The sequence below is a fragment of the Phyllostomus discolor genome, chromosome 6, assembly GCF_004126475.2.
Source record: "Phyllostomus discolor isolate MPI-MPIP mPhyDis1 chromosome 6, mPhyDis1.pri.v3, whole genome shotgun sequence".
NCBI lineage: Eukaryota > Metazoa > Chordata > Mammalia > Chiroptera > Phyllostomidae > Phyllostomus > Phyllostomus discolor.
Window position 1 is genome coordinate 122,992,873 of NC_040908.2, and position 19,925 is coordinate 123,012,797.

A 19,925-nucleotide genomic window follows, 5' to 3' on the forward strand; every position below is an offset into this window, starting at 1 on the left:
CTTTCCAAATAGATTTGGGGATCAACAGTTTATACATAAGATGGCTTTACTGAAGGGAATGAAATGGCCTAAGAAGAGGGATAGAGAACAAGAACATTGAGGATAAAATTCTGAGAGCATTGTTATTTAAGAGTATGTGTAATGGTCAAGCAGAGGAGGCTGAAGGTCCAGAAAGGAGACCAAGAAGTAGTGATCAGAGAGAGATCAGAGGAGCAGCAGATGAGGAGACATTTCAAGAAGGAGGGAAGTGCTCAAAGTGCCATATGCTATGGAGAGGTCAGTGTAGAAGACTTAAGTGACATTGATGGCTTTGGCCTATTACCTGAAATTCTAGGTTAAATATGATTCTTATACCTTCTTTCTCCAGTAGTTTGAATTAAACCCAGTCACTGTGTTCAAAAACCTATGGTCCTAGTAATTTCCCCTTTGTGTCTGGTCTGAGAGAAGCTGTAGGTGACAACTTAATGGTAGAATAAAGTGTATTGACACATCCTGAACCCCAGTGACTGGTGCAAGCCCTTCCTGCTGGTGGCCATGAACACTCAGCTCTTCTCTGGTTCCCCAGGCAGAAAGGCCCTACCCCATGGTCAAAGGCCCTATCTTATAAATCTACCTTTGCTTTTTAGTTCCCAAGATAAAATTATCTTAAATATACCCTAAAGTAAATAGCACTATTTCCATAGCTTGCTCCCAAACTGTAGCTGAATGTGTATGTGTAATGTGTGTATGTATGTATACACAAGCATATTAAATCTACACAATTTGCACAATCTAATAAAAATTAGCAACATGTGAATATTTGTGGATGCTGGAAAGGCAAGGAGGAGGTTAATTAACTCTCTAACTCAGGGGTCCTCAACTCTCAGAGCTGGGGACTGGTATTAGTCAGTGGTCTATTAGGAACAAGGCAGCCCAGCAGGAGGTGAGCAGTGGACAAGTGAGCAAAGCTTTGCATTACTGCCTGCACTCTGCCTTCTGTCTCTTCTCCTCCTGCCCCTCACTCCTCCCACTGCTGTCCTTGGAAAAATTGTCTTCCATGAAGCCTGCTCCCTGGTGCCAAAGAGGTTGGGGACTGCTTCTCTGTTTCAGCTGAGAGAGATGATCTGAGCAAACTCAAACCTGATATTTTTCACCTCAGCAATCACTAGTTACATCCATCAGTTTTGTAGCCAGAGGTGGGATTAGTAAGCAGGGCTGGGTCAATTTTTATCTGGGCCTTGAGTTTTGAAGGATGGTTAGGTTGAATTTAGAACAGAATCAGGGTTTGAACAGACAATGAAGTTAGAGTCTGAATCAGAGACTAGGGCATCAGCATGGAGGGGAAGAAGTATGGTACTGTGATTCTGGAGGACCTGACAATGGCTTATCTTTGCATTCCAGCCTCTCCCAGCCTGGCGTTGGTTGGTTCCTTGCAGCTCAGCTTCTTCACTATGGTGGGCCCTGATGGCAATGAATCTAGTGCCACATATTTTGTTCTAATAGGCCTCCCTGGCTTGGAAGAAGCTCAGTTCTGGTTGGCCTTCCCATTGTGCTCCCTTTATCTCATTGCTGTGCTAGGTAACTTGACAATCATCTACATTGTGTGGATGGAGCACAGCCTACATGAACCCATGTACGTTTTCCTTTGCATGCTTTCTGGCCTTGATGTCCTCACCTCCACTTCATCCATGCCCAAAATGCTGGCCATCTTCTGGTTCAATTCTACTATCATCCAATTTGATGCTTGTCTGGTGCAGATGTTTGCTATCCACTCCTTGTCTGGCATGGAGTCCACGGTATTGCTGGCCATGGCCTTTGACCGCTATGTGGCAATCTGCCACCCACTACGTCATGCAACTGTCCTAACATTGCCACGTGTTACCAAGGTTGGCGTGGCTGCTGTGCTTCGTGGTGCTGCACTCATGGCACCCCTGCCAGTCTTCATCAAACATCTGCCTTTCTGCCGCTCCAACACTCTTTCCCATTCCTACTGCCTACACCAAGATGTCATGAAACTGGCCTGTGCTGACATCCGTGTTGATGTCATCTATGGCCTCATTGTCATCATCTCTGCCATTGGCCTGGATTCACTTCTCATCTCCTTGTCCTATCTGCTTATTCTCAAGACTGTGTTGGGCTTGACACACGAAGCCCAGAAAAAGGCTTTTGGCACTTGTGTGTCTCACGTGTGTGCTGTTTTCATATTCTATGTGCCATTCATTGGATTGTCTATGGTGCACCGCTTTGGCAAGCGGCATGATTCCCTCCTGCCGGTCATCATGGCCAACATGTACCTGCTTATCCCTCCTGTGCTCAACCCTATTGTCTATGGAGTGAAGACAAAGCAGATCCGGCAGCGCATCCTTCATCTTTTCCATGGGATGACCCACACTGTAGATACCTAGAAATACGCAATGTAGATCAAACTTCTTATTCATGTGAAGTCCTTTAATTTAGATTTGTGGTGTCAACATTTCAGGATATTTCCCTCTTTAGGGAAAATTTTTTTCTTAACTAAAGCCCAACAGATTCTTCAAAGATGAAACTGGTTAAAGCATCTCCATGTGGATAAGGGCAGCACAACCTTGTACTCCCAATCCTTATTTTTGAATATAACTCTTCCTTTTAGGCCTGGAGTGCCATTGGGATTGAGAGAAATGGAATGAAAGACAAAGACAGATCTTTTATTCCTATTAGGGAAGCAATGTGATTATTGCAAACAAAAATCTTAGACACTCTGAAAATATAAAAAGAAGTAATGATATAGTAAAACACCAATAAACTTGTCACCTTAAGAGAGAAAAAATTGTTAGCATTTTGGTGTTTATTTTTTTTAGATTTTTTAAAGTGTTTTTGTACATGCTTCTGTATGGGCATATGATAAATGTGTGTGTATGTTTCATATTTGAAATCCTATTGGAGACATGGTTAGATTAATAATAAACAGAAAAATCAGACAGACACATTTTACATATTTTTTTCTAAAGATGCAGCCATTATTCTAGAGTTTTAGAAGGAATTCCAGATCCAAGGTAGTTAATAATGCTTAGGATAAACACACACACACACACACACACACACACTGAGTCTGCTGGAAAGGCTTGAAGTGGAGGGCCAGAATGAGAGGGAGAGACTTTCCTGAACAAACCAATAACAGCAAAAGAAATTGAAGCAGTAATCAAAAAACTCCCAACACACAAAAGCCCTGGACCAGATGGTTTCACAGGAGAATTCTACAAAGCATTTAAGGAAGAACTAACACCTATCCTTCACAGACTATTTCAAAAAATCCAAAAAGATGGAAGACTCCCAAACTCTTGTTATGAGGCCAACATCATCTTAATTCCAAAACCAGGTAAAGACACAACAAAGAAAGAAAACTACAGGCCAATATCGCTGATGAACATTGACGCTAAAATCCTCAACAAGATACTGGCAAACTGCATCCAACAGTACATTAAGAAGATCATACACCATGACCAAGTGGGATTCATTCCAGGTATGCAAGGATGGTACAATACACGCAAATCAGTAAATGTAATGCATCACATAAACAAAAGCAAAGACAAAAACCACATGACCATATCAATAGATGCAGAAAAAGCATTTGACAAGGTATAGCACCCATTTATGATAAAAACACTCAGTAAAGTGGGAATAGAGGGAGCATTCCTCAACATAATAAAGGCCATATATGAGAAACCTACAGCCAACATTATACTCAATGGGCAAAAATTAAAACCTTTTCCACTAAGAACAGGAACAAGACAAGGATGTCCACTTCCACCACTTCTATTCAATATAGTACTGGAAATTCTAGCCACAGCAATCAGACAAGAAAAAGAAATAAAAGGCATCCAAATCGGAAAGGAGGAAACAAAACTGTCACTGTTTGCAGATGACATGATAGTGTACATAGAAAATCCTATAGACTCCACCAAAAAACTGCTTGACCTAATAAATGAATTTGGTAAAACAGCGGTATACAAAGTCAATATCCAGAAATCAAAGGCATTTCTGTACACCAACAATGAAACAGCAGAAGCAGAAATCAAGAAAAAAATTCCATTTGAAATAGCAAAAAGAAAAATAAAATACCTAGGAATAAACCTAACCAAAGAGGTGAAAGATCTGTATTCAGAAAACTACATAACACTGAGGAGAGAAATCAAGGAAGACACAAACAAATGGAAACATATACAGTGTTCATGGATTGGAAGAATTAATATCATTAAAATGTCCATACTACCAAAAGCAATTTACACGTTCAATGCAATACCTATTAAAGTACCAATGGCATATTTCACAGACATAGAACAAACACTTCAACAATTTATATGGAACCATAAATGACCCCGAATAGCTGCTGCAATTTTGAGAAAGAAGAGTAAAGTAGGAGGGATCACAATACCCGACACTAAACTATACTACAAGGCCACTGTAATCAAAACAGCCTGGTACTGGCATAAAAACAGGCACATGGACCAATGGAACAGAACAGAGAGCCCCGAAATAAACCCAAGTCTCTATGGTCAATTAATATTTGACAAAGGAGGCAGCAACATAAAATGGAATAAAAATAGCCTCTTCAACAAATGGTGTTGGGAGAACTGGACAGCTACGTGCAAAAAAATGAAACTGCAGCACCAACTTACACCATATACAAAAATAAATTCAAGGTGGATAAAAGACTTAAATATAAACTGTGACACCATTAAAGTCCTAGAAGAGAACGTAGGTAGGAAAATCTCAGATATTTCACGAAGAAACTTTTTTACTGACTTGTCTCCTAGAGCAAGGGACATAAAGGAAAGAATAAACAAATGGGACCTCATCAAAATTAAAAGCTTTTGCACAGCTAAGGTAAACAGTATCAAAATAAAAAGAGAACCAACTGTATGGGAAAACATATTTGCCAATGATACCTCAGACAAGGGTTTAATCTCCAAAATATATAAAGAACTTACATGACTCCACTCTAAGAAGACAAGTAACCCAATTAAAAAATGGGCAAAGGACTTGAACAGACACTTCTCCAAGGAGGACATACAGAAAATCCAAAGATACATGAAGCGATGCTCAATATCGCTAGCCATCAGAGAGATGCAAATTAAAACCACAATGAGATACCACTTCACACCAGTCAGAATGGCCATCATAAACAAAGCAACAAACAACAAATGTTGGAGAGGATGTGGAGAAAGGGGGTCCCTAGTGCACTGTTGGTGGGACTGCAGACTGATACAACTACTATGGAAAGCAGTTTGGAACTTCCTCAGAAAACTAAAAATGGATCTGCCTTTTGACCCAGCAATTCCATTGCTGGGACTCTATCCTAAGAACACTCTAACACCAATACAAAAGAACCTTTGCACCCCAATGTTCATAGCAGCACAATTTACAATAGCTAGGTGCTGGAAGCAACCTAGATGCCCATCAGTAAATGAATGGATCAAAAAACTATGGTACATTTACACAATGGAATTCTATGCAGCAGAAAGAAAGAAGGAGCTCATACACTTTGCAACAGCATGGATGGAGCTGGAAAGCATTATGCTAAGTGAAACAAGCCAGGCAGTGAAAGACAAATACCACATGATATCACCTTTAACAGGAATCTAAACAACAAAACAAAACAAAACAAAAACTAGCAAAATATAACCAAAGACACTGAAATAGGGGATAGTCTGACAGTGGCCAGAGGGGAGAGAAGAGGGAATTTCAGGGGGGAATGGGTAGGGAATACAGGAACAAATTTGGTGGACACATGGACAAAAACTAGGGGTGGGGGGTAATGGGGGGAAGGGGGGAGGGTTGGGTGGGTGGGCTGGAATGGGAGTAGGGGGGAGAAAACTGTACTTGAACAATGATTAAAATTAAAAAAAAAGAGAGGGAGAGACTTCCTCTTTTAGGAAATTTGGCTGGAAGCTAGGGTAGTTCAGGGCAAAGACCTTCATTATATGCCTTTTACATATACATCCTTCTACCTGTCCTATTTCCTTTGTATGTTCCTGTCTCTGGTCCTACCATCTCAGCCTTCGACCTTTTTTGAGTTGTGAGGAAGTTTGAATAACATTAAGTCTGTATAGGAGCCACTTGTTCATTTTTGTAGGTTTCATCTAGAAATGCTTCATAAACATGTCTCATATTCTCCATTCTAACTATCAATGCTCTAGTTCAGATACTCACTTTTTCTTGGACAATGCATACCCTCCACACTGGTCTCCTTGCCTTTCAACATCATTCATATCAGTGTTAAATCCCACACAGTTTGAAGAAGTTTTTCACAACACAGCCAATTATCTAACCTTCCTGTTTAAAATCCATTAAGGTCTTTAATTGCCTTCCATATAGAGTTCAACCCTCTTAGAATATAAGTAGGCCCCTCCTTTTCTCTTTTATACCTATTTCCATCTTACTTTTCCAGTAAATATTGTTCACATTTCCACATACAATGTTATTCAGCTACTGTATAACTTGCTATTGCTTAATGATTTTATGAACCTCTAAGGCCTCTGTTTTCCTTGTCTGAATTGCCTTTTGCCATTTTATTTTAATAATATCTCATAAAATGAAGCTCTTTATAATTTGCCAATGCCAAAGCCAAAAACAAAATCCCCCGAACAAAACTCTCCTCAGTGTTCCCAGACCTCTTGGCATACTTTTAAAAAAACACTGAAACATTTCAAGTTCAGAAAAGTTTGTGAGACTTCTGAGCTCTATCTATTCAAGTTAGTGAGGTATATTATATCACTCCTTTAACTGAGTAACACTCCTGTGGCTACAATCAATAGACATGCATGTGGAGTGTCATCCCCTTCCACTATGTCTGGCATTCTTCAGCTAGGCAGACTTGAACTTGGGAAAGGACCATAAAATACCACTGTCTTACGATTTCAGAGTTGATGTTCATTGTCTTTTAAAAGAGGTACTCTCAAACTTTTTCTTGTCCATTCTCCTGGCATCTCATAACTTTTTCTATTACACTTGATCCAAAGGAAATGAAGCTGCTGCAGAATCAGATTATAGTCTTCCCTTCCCACTCCTAAGGAAGCCAGCTGCGATGCAGTGCTTTTAACTCAAAGAAAGTTGAAGACCAATGGTATGGAGAACCTGCAGGATACCTAAAATAGGGACATAGAAGAGGATGCAATTTTTAATATCAGACTTCACCATGGCAACCAACAAGCAAGGGACATGCCTGAGTGAGCTTAGAAGAAGAGCTGAGGCAGATGGCACCATATTGCTGTGTCACTATCAGCATTGCCTGATGAGCACATTTGTTCAGCCACTATTTAACAAACATTTATGGAAAAATATAATAAGATAATACATTGTTGTGGAGGTGGCTAGGGTTACAGAGAAGAATAAGACAAAAAACCAAACCTTAGGGAACTTTAAGTCACTACGTATTCTCCAGCACAAGATTTTCAACAGGTGTGCTGCAAGTGGCACACTGGTGTGCCACAAGGATTTTTAAACATGCGATACCTGACTATTTAGTTGGAGGTACTGACCTCTTTTCCCAGAGATTGTCACACTGAAAATGTGAAAACAGCCAACAAAACAATAGCCGTCTGGTGTGAATGAATCAGAATTATATATTTTTTGGGTGCTGCAGAATTTTAGCCATTAGTTTATTTGTGCCACCAGATGAAAAAGGTTGAAAATTGCTGTTGTAGCATATAACCACAAGAGCTTGAATCCTGACCCCAAAGCATCCTTCCTTTATTTCTGCCACTAAAGTTGTAGATTGGAATTGGGGTAGATGGTGAGAAAGTCCATTTTAGACCAGTGGTTCCAGGGTAGCTTGTATAAGAAGTAGAGCAGTTTTTCCTCTAAGGTCTCCTTCACAGAGGTTTTTAGAGCCCTGATGTAGTCTTTCCATACCCACTTCCTTTCCCTCGTCTTATTCTTTCTTTTCACATTTCTTACTATTGTAATCGACAGGAAATCTATTCCTTTCCTTTATTTTTAAGCTCTTCTTATTGGTCATTGTTTTGTGTTAAAATATAGGTACATCACTGGAAGGAAGCCACACTAAAGAAAGGGAATGTAAAATTTTGAAGACAGAAATCCCTTCTTGTGAAAACCATCCAGAGAAAGGTGTCTGTAGAAAAGGAAGGTAATGGGAAGGAAGACACTAAGGAGGACTGGAAGATGAATCACCCTTTCAGACTTGGAAGGTTTTATGTCTTTCAAGGCACTTTCTATCTTATCTAAGTTATCAAATTTACTGGCATAAAGGCATTTATAATATTCTCCTATAATACTTTAAATATCTGTAGCATCTGTAGTGAGGTCACCTCCCTCATTCCTTGTATTGATGTCTGTCTCTCTCTTTCTCCCACTCCCCCACCTCTCTCTTCTTGTTCAATCTGGATAGAGCTTTATGTAATCTTACTGCTTTTTTCAATGAAACAGATTTCAGTTTCATTGATTTTCTCTTTTTTGTGTTGTTGATTTCTTCTCTTTATCATTTTATTTTTCTGCTTAAATAGGATTTAATTTTCTCTTATTTTTCTAGGTTCTTAAGGTATAAGCTGAGCCTACTGGGATCTTTTTTTCTTATACTGGTGCTGTACTCTAAACATTTCCCTTAAAAGTATTGCTTGACACCTACATCTCAGAAATTTGATATATTTCCTTTCCATTCAGTTCAAAATAATTTCCCTGTTAGTTTCTTCTTTGACCTATAGTTTATTTAGAAGTGCATTATTTACTTTTCAAAGGTTTGAGGAGTTTTCCAGAGATTTTTATGCTATTGCTTTCTAATTGAATTTCTTTGTGATCAGAGAACACACTTTACATAATTTGAACCTTAAAATTTATTGAGAATTATCTTAGGGCACAGAAGATGTTTGGAATAATGCTTGTTATATGCTGCTGATTCATGGACAAATGCTCTCCAACTGTACATGAGACCCACCTGGAGAACTTTCTGGAAGTGCAGGTTTCTAGGTCTACTGTTATTAGAGGTTCTAATTCTGGAGATCTTGCATAGGGCTCAGCAAACTGTAAGTTTGAAGAGGCTTCACAGGTGGCTCTGAAATGTAGCAAGGATTGGGAATCATGGCTAAGATGGGATAAGAGGAGTGGCAGATGTAGATAAGATTGGCCATTTGAGGGTGGCTGTTAGCTGGTAGGAGAGGGAGTTTTCAGGACTGTGCTTTATTTGTAGCCATGTTGGGTATGGAACAGAGGACAATCTTGCTCTTTACAAGCATAGCAACCAGGCAGCTCTGCTTTCAAGGACACCACACACTCCCTCAGGCAATAGCCCCACCTGTTTTCAAGTGCATGAGTCATGCATATAAGTCCTTTGGCTACTTCATTGGCTATACAGTACTTTACATCCCCATGGCTGTTCTATAACTATTTGTACTCAATCCCCTCACCTCTTGCCCATTCTCCCACACCCTTTCCCATCTGGCAGCCATCAAAATGCTCTCTGTATCCACGCTTCTGTCTCTGTTCTTGTTGCTTAGTTTGTTTTTTAGATTCAATTGTTGATACATATGTATTTTTTGCCATTTTATTGTTCATAGTTTTGATCTTCTCCTTTTTCTTAAGTACGTCTCTTTAACATTTTCTATAGTAATGGTTTGGTGATGATGAACTCATTTAGTTTTTTCTTGTCTGGGAAGCTCTTTATCTGCCGTTAGACTCTGATAGCTTTTCTGGGTGGAGCAATGTTGGCTGTAGGTCCCTGCCTTTCATCCCTCTCAGGGAGTTCCAGGGTGGGGCAAACAGTGTTAGGTTGATGGAGACTCAGATAGGGTGTCCACCTGCCAGCTACATATGGGGAGGGATCATCTAATACACAATGGCCTCTGCCAACACTTGTGTCTGGGAGCAAGCTGCTCCTCCAGCTGTGTCTGGACAACCCAGTTTCTCCCCATATGTCCCTTGCTGCTTTTGAACTGCAGCCCCAGTGCTGGAGCTCAGAGCAAGTGAGTCCAAGTAGTCAGTGAATGAGCCCTTTTAAAGGAATGCCTGGGATTACAGGAGCCTTCTGTTTTACTTATCTACAATCTCTGCTAGTATTTATACCCAGAAATTATGGGGATTTGTAAACCCAGCAGTGGCACCCTGGACTGCGGGTTCTGGTTTGAGACTGGGACTCCTGGCTCCTAAGGGGGGACCTCCCCACCTGGGATAATCTCTCCCAGTTTTTAACCACCACACATGGGTGTGGGATCATCCCATTCCTGGTTTGCACCTTTCCTACCAGTCTTGATGTGGCTTCCTTATATGCTTAGTTATAGGGTTTCTGTTCAGCTAGATTTAAGGTGGTTCTGAATGATGGTTGTTCTGTAGTTTTGTTATAATGTTGATGTGATTGCGGGAAGTTTCAGGGAGCTCACATTCCTATGCCACTATTTTGACCATAAGCCGCATCTATGTCTTTCTGTTTATAGGTCTACCCTCTTGACTCAATAGCCTTCTAATTGGTAAGTTTGTATACATTATAGCTTTAATTCAGTCTGTTCTCTACCACACAGTATGAAATAATCTTTCTAAAATCAATATGATCATATCAAAACTACTCTCATCCTTCCTTATGGCCCTAATAATTTCCCATATTTCTGATTGGTCCTCAGTTTTGTTTTCAGGCATGTCTTGAGCCATGGGTTCCTTGCTCTTTGACTTCCAGTCACCCTGCCTTTCCTTCCATTCCTTTACCACACCATGCTTCTTCTATTAGCTCTTTGGAGACATGTTTTTCTGTTACTAAAATACCTTCCCCTAAACACCCACTCTTCCCTTTTTCTAATTAATTTATCTTCAATAATTAGACATTAATGACCACTTCTTGAGAAAAGCCATTCCTGACCCCTTAGAATAGTTTATATATTCTTATCATTTGCTTTGGTAGAAACATCCATTAATTAATCCATTTATTTAGTCACTATAGTAGGCAGAAGTCTGAAATGCCCCACAAAAATGTCCTGTTTGAGTTTTTATAATGTTTGAATATTTTGAAATACCACTCCCTTGGTTGTGTTATGTTATGTGACACAGTTAACCTTATGACAGGTGTGGGTGGAAGTATGGCCCACATAATCCTCATGGCCTCCATGATGGTAAACAAGTTTTCCCAGACACAATCTTGCTGTTCTGGTGGGAAAGGGGGTGGCAATTCCCTCCAGTGGAGAATGCCCTGAGCCCTTCGTCCAAATGACTTTTTGGGAATGGTATGTGTAGGTGTGCACAGCATACATGCATAGCTCATCAATCAATGTCTAAAAGGCTATAGCCATACAAAAACAGGTATTATCTATAGATAGTAATTGAAGGAACACAGAGATCTGTCATAGGTCAGGGTCTGTTAGTCATGCTGATGCCAGAGGGTCTCTAAGATGTATTTAATGAAATAAGGAGCTTATTCCTTGTGCCTTGGACTTAAACATGGGGTTTATATCACCATGGTTATACAAAACAAAACAGAGCAAGCTTCGAAGGATACAATGTACATTTCAGGCCTGATTCCCATGTGGTCGCTTGGTGTTAGAGTCAGGTATGCTTGCCATCTGTGTTTTTACTTAGTTTTCCAGGGAGATTTACTAGCCGCTTTCAGGGCTTGTTCTTGTGGGGCTACAGTCTCAGAAACGACACAGAGTGGATCTCAGCAGATAGGTAGTTTATATCTTGGTAGGCCCGGTCTAATTACAAGTCCTTAAAAGAAAAGGGATCTACATCTGGTGACAAAAGCAGTTAGAGATATTTAATTGATCTGTGTTTCTTACATAAGAATGAAGTTGGTTTTGGTACCATTGTATTCTCATCACCTAGCAGGGTACTTGGCACATAGGGTCAGTAATCAAACCAAACCAACAACAAAAAACCCTGTTTGTTAATACATAAATGGTGAAATGCTCCAAGTTTGATACTTGGTAAGTATAACACATGTTTGACAGAATTTAAGATTTGTTTCCCTGAGTGTAAAGTTTGTGTTCTTAACTACTGCAGCATAGGATATTACTTACCCAGTGCAGGCATGATATAGTAAGATCTTGCAATGTTGAACCTCACCTTTTCAGGAGGAGTGTTGCTGGGGGAGGTCTGAAGAAAGCCATACATGCCCTCACAGCTTTACTTTGGAAGAAGTTACACTCAAACAGAAATATATTGACAAATCTTAGTATAGTCATTATTTTCCTATGAGAATTCATGGAGCCAGAGTATTCCACAGAGGTATGAAGGACATCAATTTTGGGAAGATGGCAGGGGAGTTCCCCTAAAGTGAAAAAGTAGGAAACCTTCACTAGGTGATGGGACTTAATTCAGTGAATCACTTGTGTTTGGCTTCTCACACCTTCAGACCAGCTATCCAAGTTCATCAAGAAAACTTCTCCCTGACTTTTGTAATTACTTATATGTATTCTTTCTTTCTGAAATGCCAGAGGCTGCCTGGAGGTAAAATCTTGAAGTTGCCTCTTAGATGAATTAATCCATTGGGGACTCAAATTCATTTCCACATTCAAAAGAATGTTGGACTGCTGTTATTCCACAAACACCACTAGGCACTGAGTTGACTTTTGGCACCTTTGGAGTTGCAGTATTGTTGAGTGACAGGTTATTACTCATGTGCAGGAGGCAAACACAGTTCAATGTTTAATGTGGAAAAGAAACTTAATTAGGATTTTCTGAGAAATTAGGCTTCTGCTTGACAAATGAGAAGGTAGGCAGAAATGCCATGCAGGTAAGTGGGGTGATGAGAATGTTGGAGGCAGAGTGAATGGTGTCTGGCAAGACCCTGAGACCAGATAAAAACTGATAGTGTGTTAGGCTCCAGTGTTGTTCACACATTCAACATACTTCTAATCTGCAAGTCATACTCCTAACTTATGTTATTGTAAAAATATTTAACAAATGATTCACATGCATTAGATACAAAGCAAACTACTTAGTATGTAGTATGTGCAGTCCTGTGTAGTCTACCTTTCTGACAACATCCCATCCTCTCCCTTTGCAGACCCTCTGCCACAGTCACACTGGTCAAGATAGAACAAGTGGTAGATATATAAAAAATACAGAGATGCTCATCTTTCCACACTTTGACTTCTTCAAAATGTGGAGTTTTTTCTATGTTGCTCTTTGTTTTTCAGATTTTTCTCTATTTTACTCAATCTCTATGCTGCCTAGAACCCACCCTCTCCTCACCCCCTGTATTTTTTTAAAAGATGAAGGGGAAAGGATCCTCTTCCTTGTTGGGGTTTGTCCAATTTTTCTAAGCAAGCTCTTGGATCTATCAATTTGCAGTCTCTAGTAATCTCTTGGAAATAACTTTACTATTATACTTATGAGTCAAGTTTTATATTTTATATATATGTATATATGTGTATATATACACACACATACACACAAACATATATATACACACATGCCTTTATCCTGCTACACAATTGTGTTTCTGGAAAGGACCATGTTTTATATATTTCTCAGTCTTTATCCTCAGCACTGCTTCCACTACAAAGCACATGATGAACATAAATCTCTAACAGGAATAAGCCACATGATCTGTCCACTGTTAACATAGACTAAGAATTATCTGTGCTTGCTGAAGGTAGCAGGTTCCTGTGAGCTGGCAGCAAGTCCTTGTTAGGGTACTCAGGCCGTGTTGTATTTCATAGTTGCATCACCCTTGGACCTTCCCCCTTAGCACTCTAAGCATGGCCTCCCTGATGGGCTTGGATTTCACACTGTAGATGATGGGGTTGAGCACAGGAGGTACCATCAGGTACACATAGGCAACCAGGGCATGTACAGTTGGGGGTAGGTGCCTTCCAAAACGGTGAATCATAGACATGGTAATGCATGGAATGAAGAAGACAAAGACTGCTAGGATGTGGGAGATACATGTGTTGAGGGCCCGGACACGCTCCTGGGGAGAGGCCAGCCCCAGGACTGTGTACAGAATGAGAGAGTAAGACAGGACAATGAGCAGGGAGTCTATGCCTCCAGTGGACACAACCACATAGAGTCCATAGAGGATGTTTATGGTGATATCAGCACAAGCTCTTCTCATTACATCAGGATGGAAACAGAATGAATGGGACAAGATGATCTTGTTAGGGCAGAAGTTCAGACGTTTAAGCAGAAATGGCACTGGGAAGAGAGATAGCATAGCACGGGCTACAATGGCCAGTCCAATCCTGATGATGATAGTATTTGTGAGGACAGCTGCATAGTGCAGGGGCTTGGAGATGGCCACAAAGCGGTCAAATGACATGGCCATGAGCACCGAGGACTCCACCACAGAGAAGGAGTGGAGGAAGAACATTTGGACCAGGCAGGCATTGAAAGCAATGAGACTATGGTCAAACCAGAGCACAGCCAGGGTGGTGGGCAGTGTGGACAAGGTGAGGCCCACATCAGTGAGGGCCAACATGGACAGGAAGTAGTACATGGGCTGGTGCAGGCTGGGAGTCCTCCTCACAGCCAGGAGGATGAGGCAGTTTCCAGTGAGGGCTGCAGTGTACATGCAGGAGAAAGGAATGGAGATCCAGCCATGAAGGGCCTCCAGCCCTGGGATGCCCGTCATCAGGAAAGCAGGTGGCTGGAAGAAGGACATGTTGACATTGGACTGGGAAGGGAGCATCCTTGGAAGGCACAAAAGGTCTCCAGAAGGATATGACCTCTTCAACTGGGACAGACAAAAGACACTGACAGGACACCTGTCATTAGGAAAAGATTTATTTATGCTGTATAGGCTTTTAAATTAATTACTTCTTGTTTCTCTCTTCTTACTTTGTATTATTAGTAGTTCTAGGAATGTGCATACATTAGCTAATAAGTTTTCAAAACAAATGCAGAATGTAGGGGATAGTTTAACTTCTTTATGATTAATGACTGAAATGGATTTAGAATTTAATTGTTTCTAAATAGAAGTTCTATACTCTTTCCAGACTCCTCATTAAGTGAAGTGATGTTTGGTAATACACTTTAATATGTAAAGTATTCTCTAAATGATAATCATCTCCATTGTCATCATCATCACCTTTGTCCTGGTCTCTACTGTTATTTCACTGATACAGCAAAATGCAACATTTCTAAGTTCTTTCATATAATTGTCACATAATTACCTTGCTGACAGACAGAGAAGGGAAATATTCTAGCTAATGTGAAAGGAGAGAAATTCTTAAGGCCACCTCAGGAAGACAGCAGGTTTACCCTGGACCAGTTATTAGAACTGAATAATAAGTTCTAACTTTATTAGTGTTTGTGGGGTTGTTTTGTGTGTGTGTGTGTGAGGGGTTTGAGTACACATCCTAGGACATTGTCTTTTAGTTAAGTCCCAGTAGTGATAAAGTCCCAGGTGAAAATGAAAATCAACTTTTGGTAAATGAAGAGACAGTTGGTTCTCACCAGGTCACTGAGGACACTTACATATATAGGGTCCATCTATGCCTTGCCCAGAGAACATCAGTCAGGGTCACTGGATGCCAGTGTAACAGGCTACACTTTGCTTTTTGGGAATCATCCTTTCACTCCATTCATTAATGTTCCCCAGAGAACTCAGCATACCAGTTGAACATTTTGTTCAGCCCCTTAGCACACCCATCTTGAGGCCTCTATTTGCCCTTGAATGTGGCCCCCAGTAAATCACTCAGCACTGACATCTGTTCTAGCTGGGAAGGGCACAGCTGCAGAGGCCAAGGACCCAAAGTTAGAATCTCTATAGACACCAACTGAAAACATTTATCAAAGATAAATTTAGACTCCTTTAGTGTTCAGTGGGGTCTGTTCTAATTTTGGTGTTTGATGCTGGGCAACTAAGTTTACTAACGTATCAATCGTTGAATATCTATCTCTTATGTTCTGGATAGTAGATTTCCCACTATTTTGTTTGTTTGAAAATTCAAAATTGAAATTCAGGTGTATTTGACTTAAACACTTTGAACAGTCTTATACCGTCTGTATTGGCCAATGGTTGGTGCTAGATGCTGGAAATTTGCGAAGTGTGGGGCTGTTTGGTTGGATTATGTGGGAGGGATTGTTTTCTTCTGCTGTTCCATGGTGATGTGATTTGGGGCCCTGCAAATAAAACCTCTTCCTATTTTTCCAAAAACTCTTCTGTTTACCCCTCGGCATGAACTTTTGTGTTCTTCTTATAGTGCCATTCATTGTGCTAATTATCTCCTCACTCTTACTGTTCATTTCACTAATCCAAATCACATTTCATCAGAAACCTCATTTAAACTTACTGTTGTGATTGTGATGATTTCCAAATTTCTGTCCTCTGTTTTTTCAGGTATAATCAATGAATGAACAAGAAAATGAATTATTGAATGAAAACTCCTTAATCTAATTTAATTAATCTAATTCCTTTCCACCCCAGCCCTTAGTACAGCATCTCCTAGGTGTATATATGTTTGTTCACAATTTATGCTCTCTAGTTTGTATGTAAGTAAAGACCAGTGGCTCTTTCAGATGAACACAATTGAAATTTATTTCCATCCAGTCTTATTTGGGTTTTCTTAGAATCAATCCAAGAAATATTCCTTGTCATTGGTAGTTTAAGTCAGAATAGAGGGTAGTTCTGGCCTGTCTATATAACTTGCAGGAACTGAAGGATTAATTTTTAGCTGAGATGAATGTCACAGTTCTTTTTATTTTATCCTGCATTGATTTATCTGTTGTTGAGTAGTTGACAAATCCTCAGTGCCTTATGTTAGAACTTAACCTTTGTCCCCTAGTTGATATGTAGGTCCTGTGCACCTCTGGATGTTTTGTGATCTGCTGCTCTTGGCTGTGGTTTGAGGATCCCATTGTTAAACTAAGCTGAATATTATGAAAACTTTAGAGCTCACAAGGGTAAAATACAAGGGTAAAATTTTAGGGTAGCATTTAAGACAAATTTTCAAAAGTTAGGGGCAACTCTTACAGGATCAAGCCAATTTGTTCCTTGTGTCTGGATAATGCTTTTTCCATTTTTATGTTTTATGACTCTGACAGTGTTGTGAGGGGTCTGACATTGGGGAGGTATTCTGTGTGGTGAAAGGACACAGGACAGTTTGTGTGTGTGTGTATTTACTAAAATGCCCATGTTGGCAGGACAGTTGGATTGCCATGTTTTCTGATTCCCATGGAGTCCAAAAGCAGTCACTTAAACCTGGAAATCCGATTAGGTTTGGCCTTCTATTATTATCTCCAGGACATAAAAGGGTCAAAGATATTTAAAAATTGTATCTTTCCCCTGAGGCATTCAATCATTTCCATTTTAGCACTCACTCCAGGATTCTGTTAACCTGTGACTGGGTGCATGTGGGAAAGTCTAGCTGCCTGGAAACAAAAGGTGGGATCCACCATGCTTTCTTTACCCCAAAGCCAAGTACTTTTATTTCTTTTCTTTTCCATGACAAGGAAATACTAATTATGTGATGTGATGAAGGTGTTATCTAATGGTATGGTGGTAATCATTTTTAATACACATGTAAGCCAAATGCTTTTCTAAAAGAACCCTTCTTAATTAAAAGATGTGAAGACAATCTTAGACAGTTTAGAAACCAAGCATTCAGGTCACTGGCTGGACACTGTCTGGGATGGAATCTTAACATCCCTTTGTACTATGACCCTACTTAGAGGAACAAAATGGTAGTAATCTGGTTGGACACAGAGTCTGGCTTTCTGAAGAGATATCTGATTTGGGAAGCCTCTGTGCTTCAGGAAAGCAGCCCCCTTAACTTCCTACCCCTTCTTGAAGGTCATAGGCCTGCCATCTATGGATGCAGGCTTCCTCACTTTTCTCCCTGCTGTTGACGTCTGCTCATCCTCCACCCCATATGCTCCTCTACCTGGTAGCAGCTGACAGAGAGGGGATGTCAGACTCACCAATTAGGCCCTCATCCTTCTAAGTAGTGTAGAGGGGATTGTGTGGGACCCAAGTTACTCACTCTGCTCGTTGTCACAACCTTCTCTGTCTCTTCATATCCTGAATGAGCCCAGGATATCTCTGCAACTAAGATGTTACCTTTATACCCCTGGCTGGATGCCTTAGTGTGTTGCTGCTCCCCAGGGATGTCCAGGCCACAGGTCACAAAGGAGACTTTGCTTATTTTTTTCTGCACAGTGGGAAAATTGGAACTCCTGTGCACTCTTGGTAGTGATGGAAAGTGCTGTAGCCACTGTGGAAAATAGAATGGAGGTTCCTCAGAAAATTAAGAATGGAACTGCAGTAATGATTAATCAATCCCACATCTGGATATATACCCAATAGAATAGATATCAGGATCTTGAAGAGAGATCTGCAGAAAACATCTTAAATCAATATTTATGTTTCCAAACATTGGCCTCTAAATCCTGCTTTCACCTTACTCATTCCCCAGTTTTTTGCCAGTGCCCCTGATATGAGCAAAGTGCTTGCCTGAGTGTCCGCTTTGAGATAACTGGAATGAGGGAGTCCCTCCCCCAGGGACACTGAATTTTGAAAGGCGAGGTAGAAGAGAGTGATGTCTAACTAAAGTCTAGAGTCACCAACTAATGTTGTAATTTCAGGCAACAGTGGATGACCAGAGAAAGGCTATTCTTAAAGGAGCCTTTCTGGAGCAAGGAATGCCCATTTGCACCATAGATGTGAAAGGCTATACCTACGGCTACAATTGCTTGAAATGTGGTGTAAACTTAGTAAGTAATTGTTAAATATGTGAATAAATAAACTTCAGGCTATTTGTTTGGGATTCTGATTCATAAATAGGTTTATTAAAGTAATGTTTTCGAAGCCCCCTCTGGACCATTCCCTTAGCCAGGTAATAAAGGCATTCATTGTGAAGCAGGAATCCATGCTGTCTCTGAGGAACTAGGATTAGTATAAAAGGTAATTTCAATAGCAGCTGGTAAGTGTTCTAAAAAAGGTGTATGCAACCAACAAAGGGAAGAGAAAAGAGAAGATCAAGGAGCAGGACACAGAGCACAGAACCTTTGATCTCATCCTGGAAAAGACCAGAGTCTTCTACTTAAGAGGGAAAAAGTTGTAGGGAGTACTATAGCAGCAATGAATGCTGGGATATTCACTCCCCAGCCCTGAGTGGTGATGGGTCCATCACTCTGCTGCCACCACATGCTACATTCTTTCACTGTCTTTATTCTTTCATCCACTAAAACATCACTTACTGGGTGGTGAGCTTTTATGTGCCAGGCCCATGTTGACTAAAATATAGTCCCTGATCCTTAGCCTCAAGGATTTCACAATCTCACATACAATTATATATAATTATGATACAGTGGGTTAAAAACTACAATTGAAGGAAGCAGAGGGTGCTCAAGGATCACTGTTGAAACCCCTGACAGGGCTTGGGGTGAGAGTTAGCAAAATTCCAATTGTGGAGTCTTAATGGAAATTACATTTTAGTAGAAAGAAAGTATAAATATTTTGCTTCCTTGCTTCCTCTGCATTCTAATTCTGTACTTTGAATACCAATGAATCAGCTTATTCAAGCTCTTTCCTGTCTCTCTTAAAATATAGGAGAACCCCGCACATATAATAATTGTGTATAGTATACAAATGCTCCTTGACTTCTTCTGGAGTTATCTTCCAATAAACTCATTGTAGTTTGAAAATGCAGTGTATATATGTATGTGTGTACATATAAATACACATATACACATATATTTTGAAATATGTATGTGTATTTCCTCACATGTTTTAGTTTTTATAAATTTCAAACCAGGGAAAATTAAAAGACTTATAATAAACACTTGTATTCCTATCACCAAGATTGATAACATTTTTTTTACATTGTTTTGTCTCCCTATCTATCCATCTCTTTTTTCTCCTCTTTCTACACTCGTACATTCACACACATGCACATACACACACACAGACTTGTAATTTTCACTGATTTCTATGAAAATAAATTCTAGACATTATAATCTTTCTCAATAAATATTAAGTATGTATATCCTAAAAGTAGATTCTCCTATATAACCACAGCGCCATTTTC

At 40.1% G+C, this 19,925-nt stretch overlaps 2 protein-coding genes across 2 annotated transcripts; one reads left to right on the forward strand and one right to left on the reverse strand.

The window, feature by feature from the left end:
• The first annotated feature begins 1,392 nt into the window (after window positions 1–1,392).
• LOC114498876 (olfactory receptor 51E1) lies at window positions 1,393–2,759 on the forward strand. The gene has a single exon (XM_028514888.2). It carries the CDS (start codon window positions 1,431–1,433, stop codon window positions 2,382–2,384), a length of 954 nt encoding a protein of 317 aa, XP_028370689.1. The 5' UTR covers window positions 1,393–1,430; the 3' UTR covers window positions 2,385–2,759.
• A 10,829-nt stretch (window positions 2,760–13,588) lies between these two features.
• LOC114500688 (olfactory receptor 51I2-like) lies at window positions 13,589–14,708 on the reverse strand. The gene has a single exon (XM_028517443.2). It carries the CDS (start codon window positions 14,582–14,584, stop codon window positions 13,622–13,624), a length of 963 nt encoding a protein of 320 aa, XP_028373244.1. The 5' UTR covers window positions 14,585–14,708; the 3' UTR covers window positions 13,589–13,621.
• Between the last annotated feature and the right edge of the window lie 5,217 nt (window positions 14,709–19,925).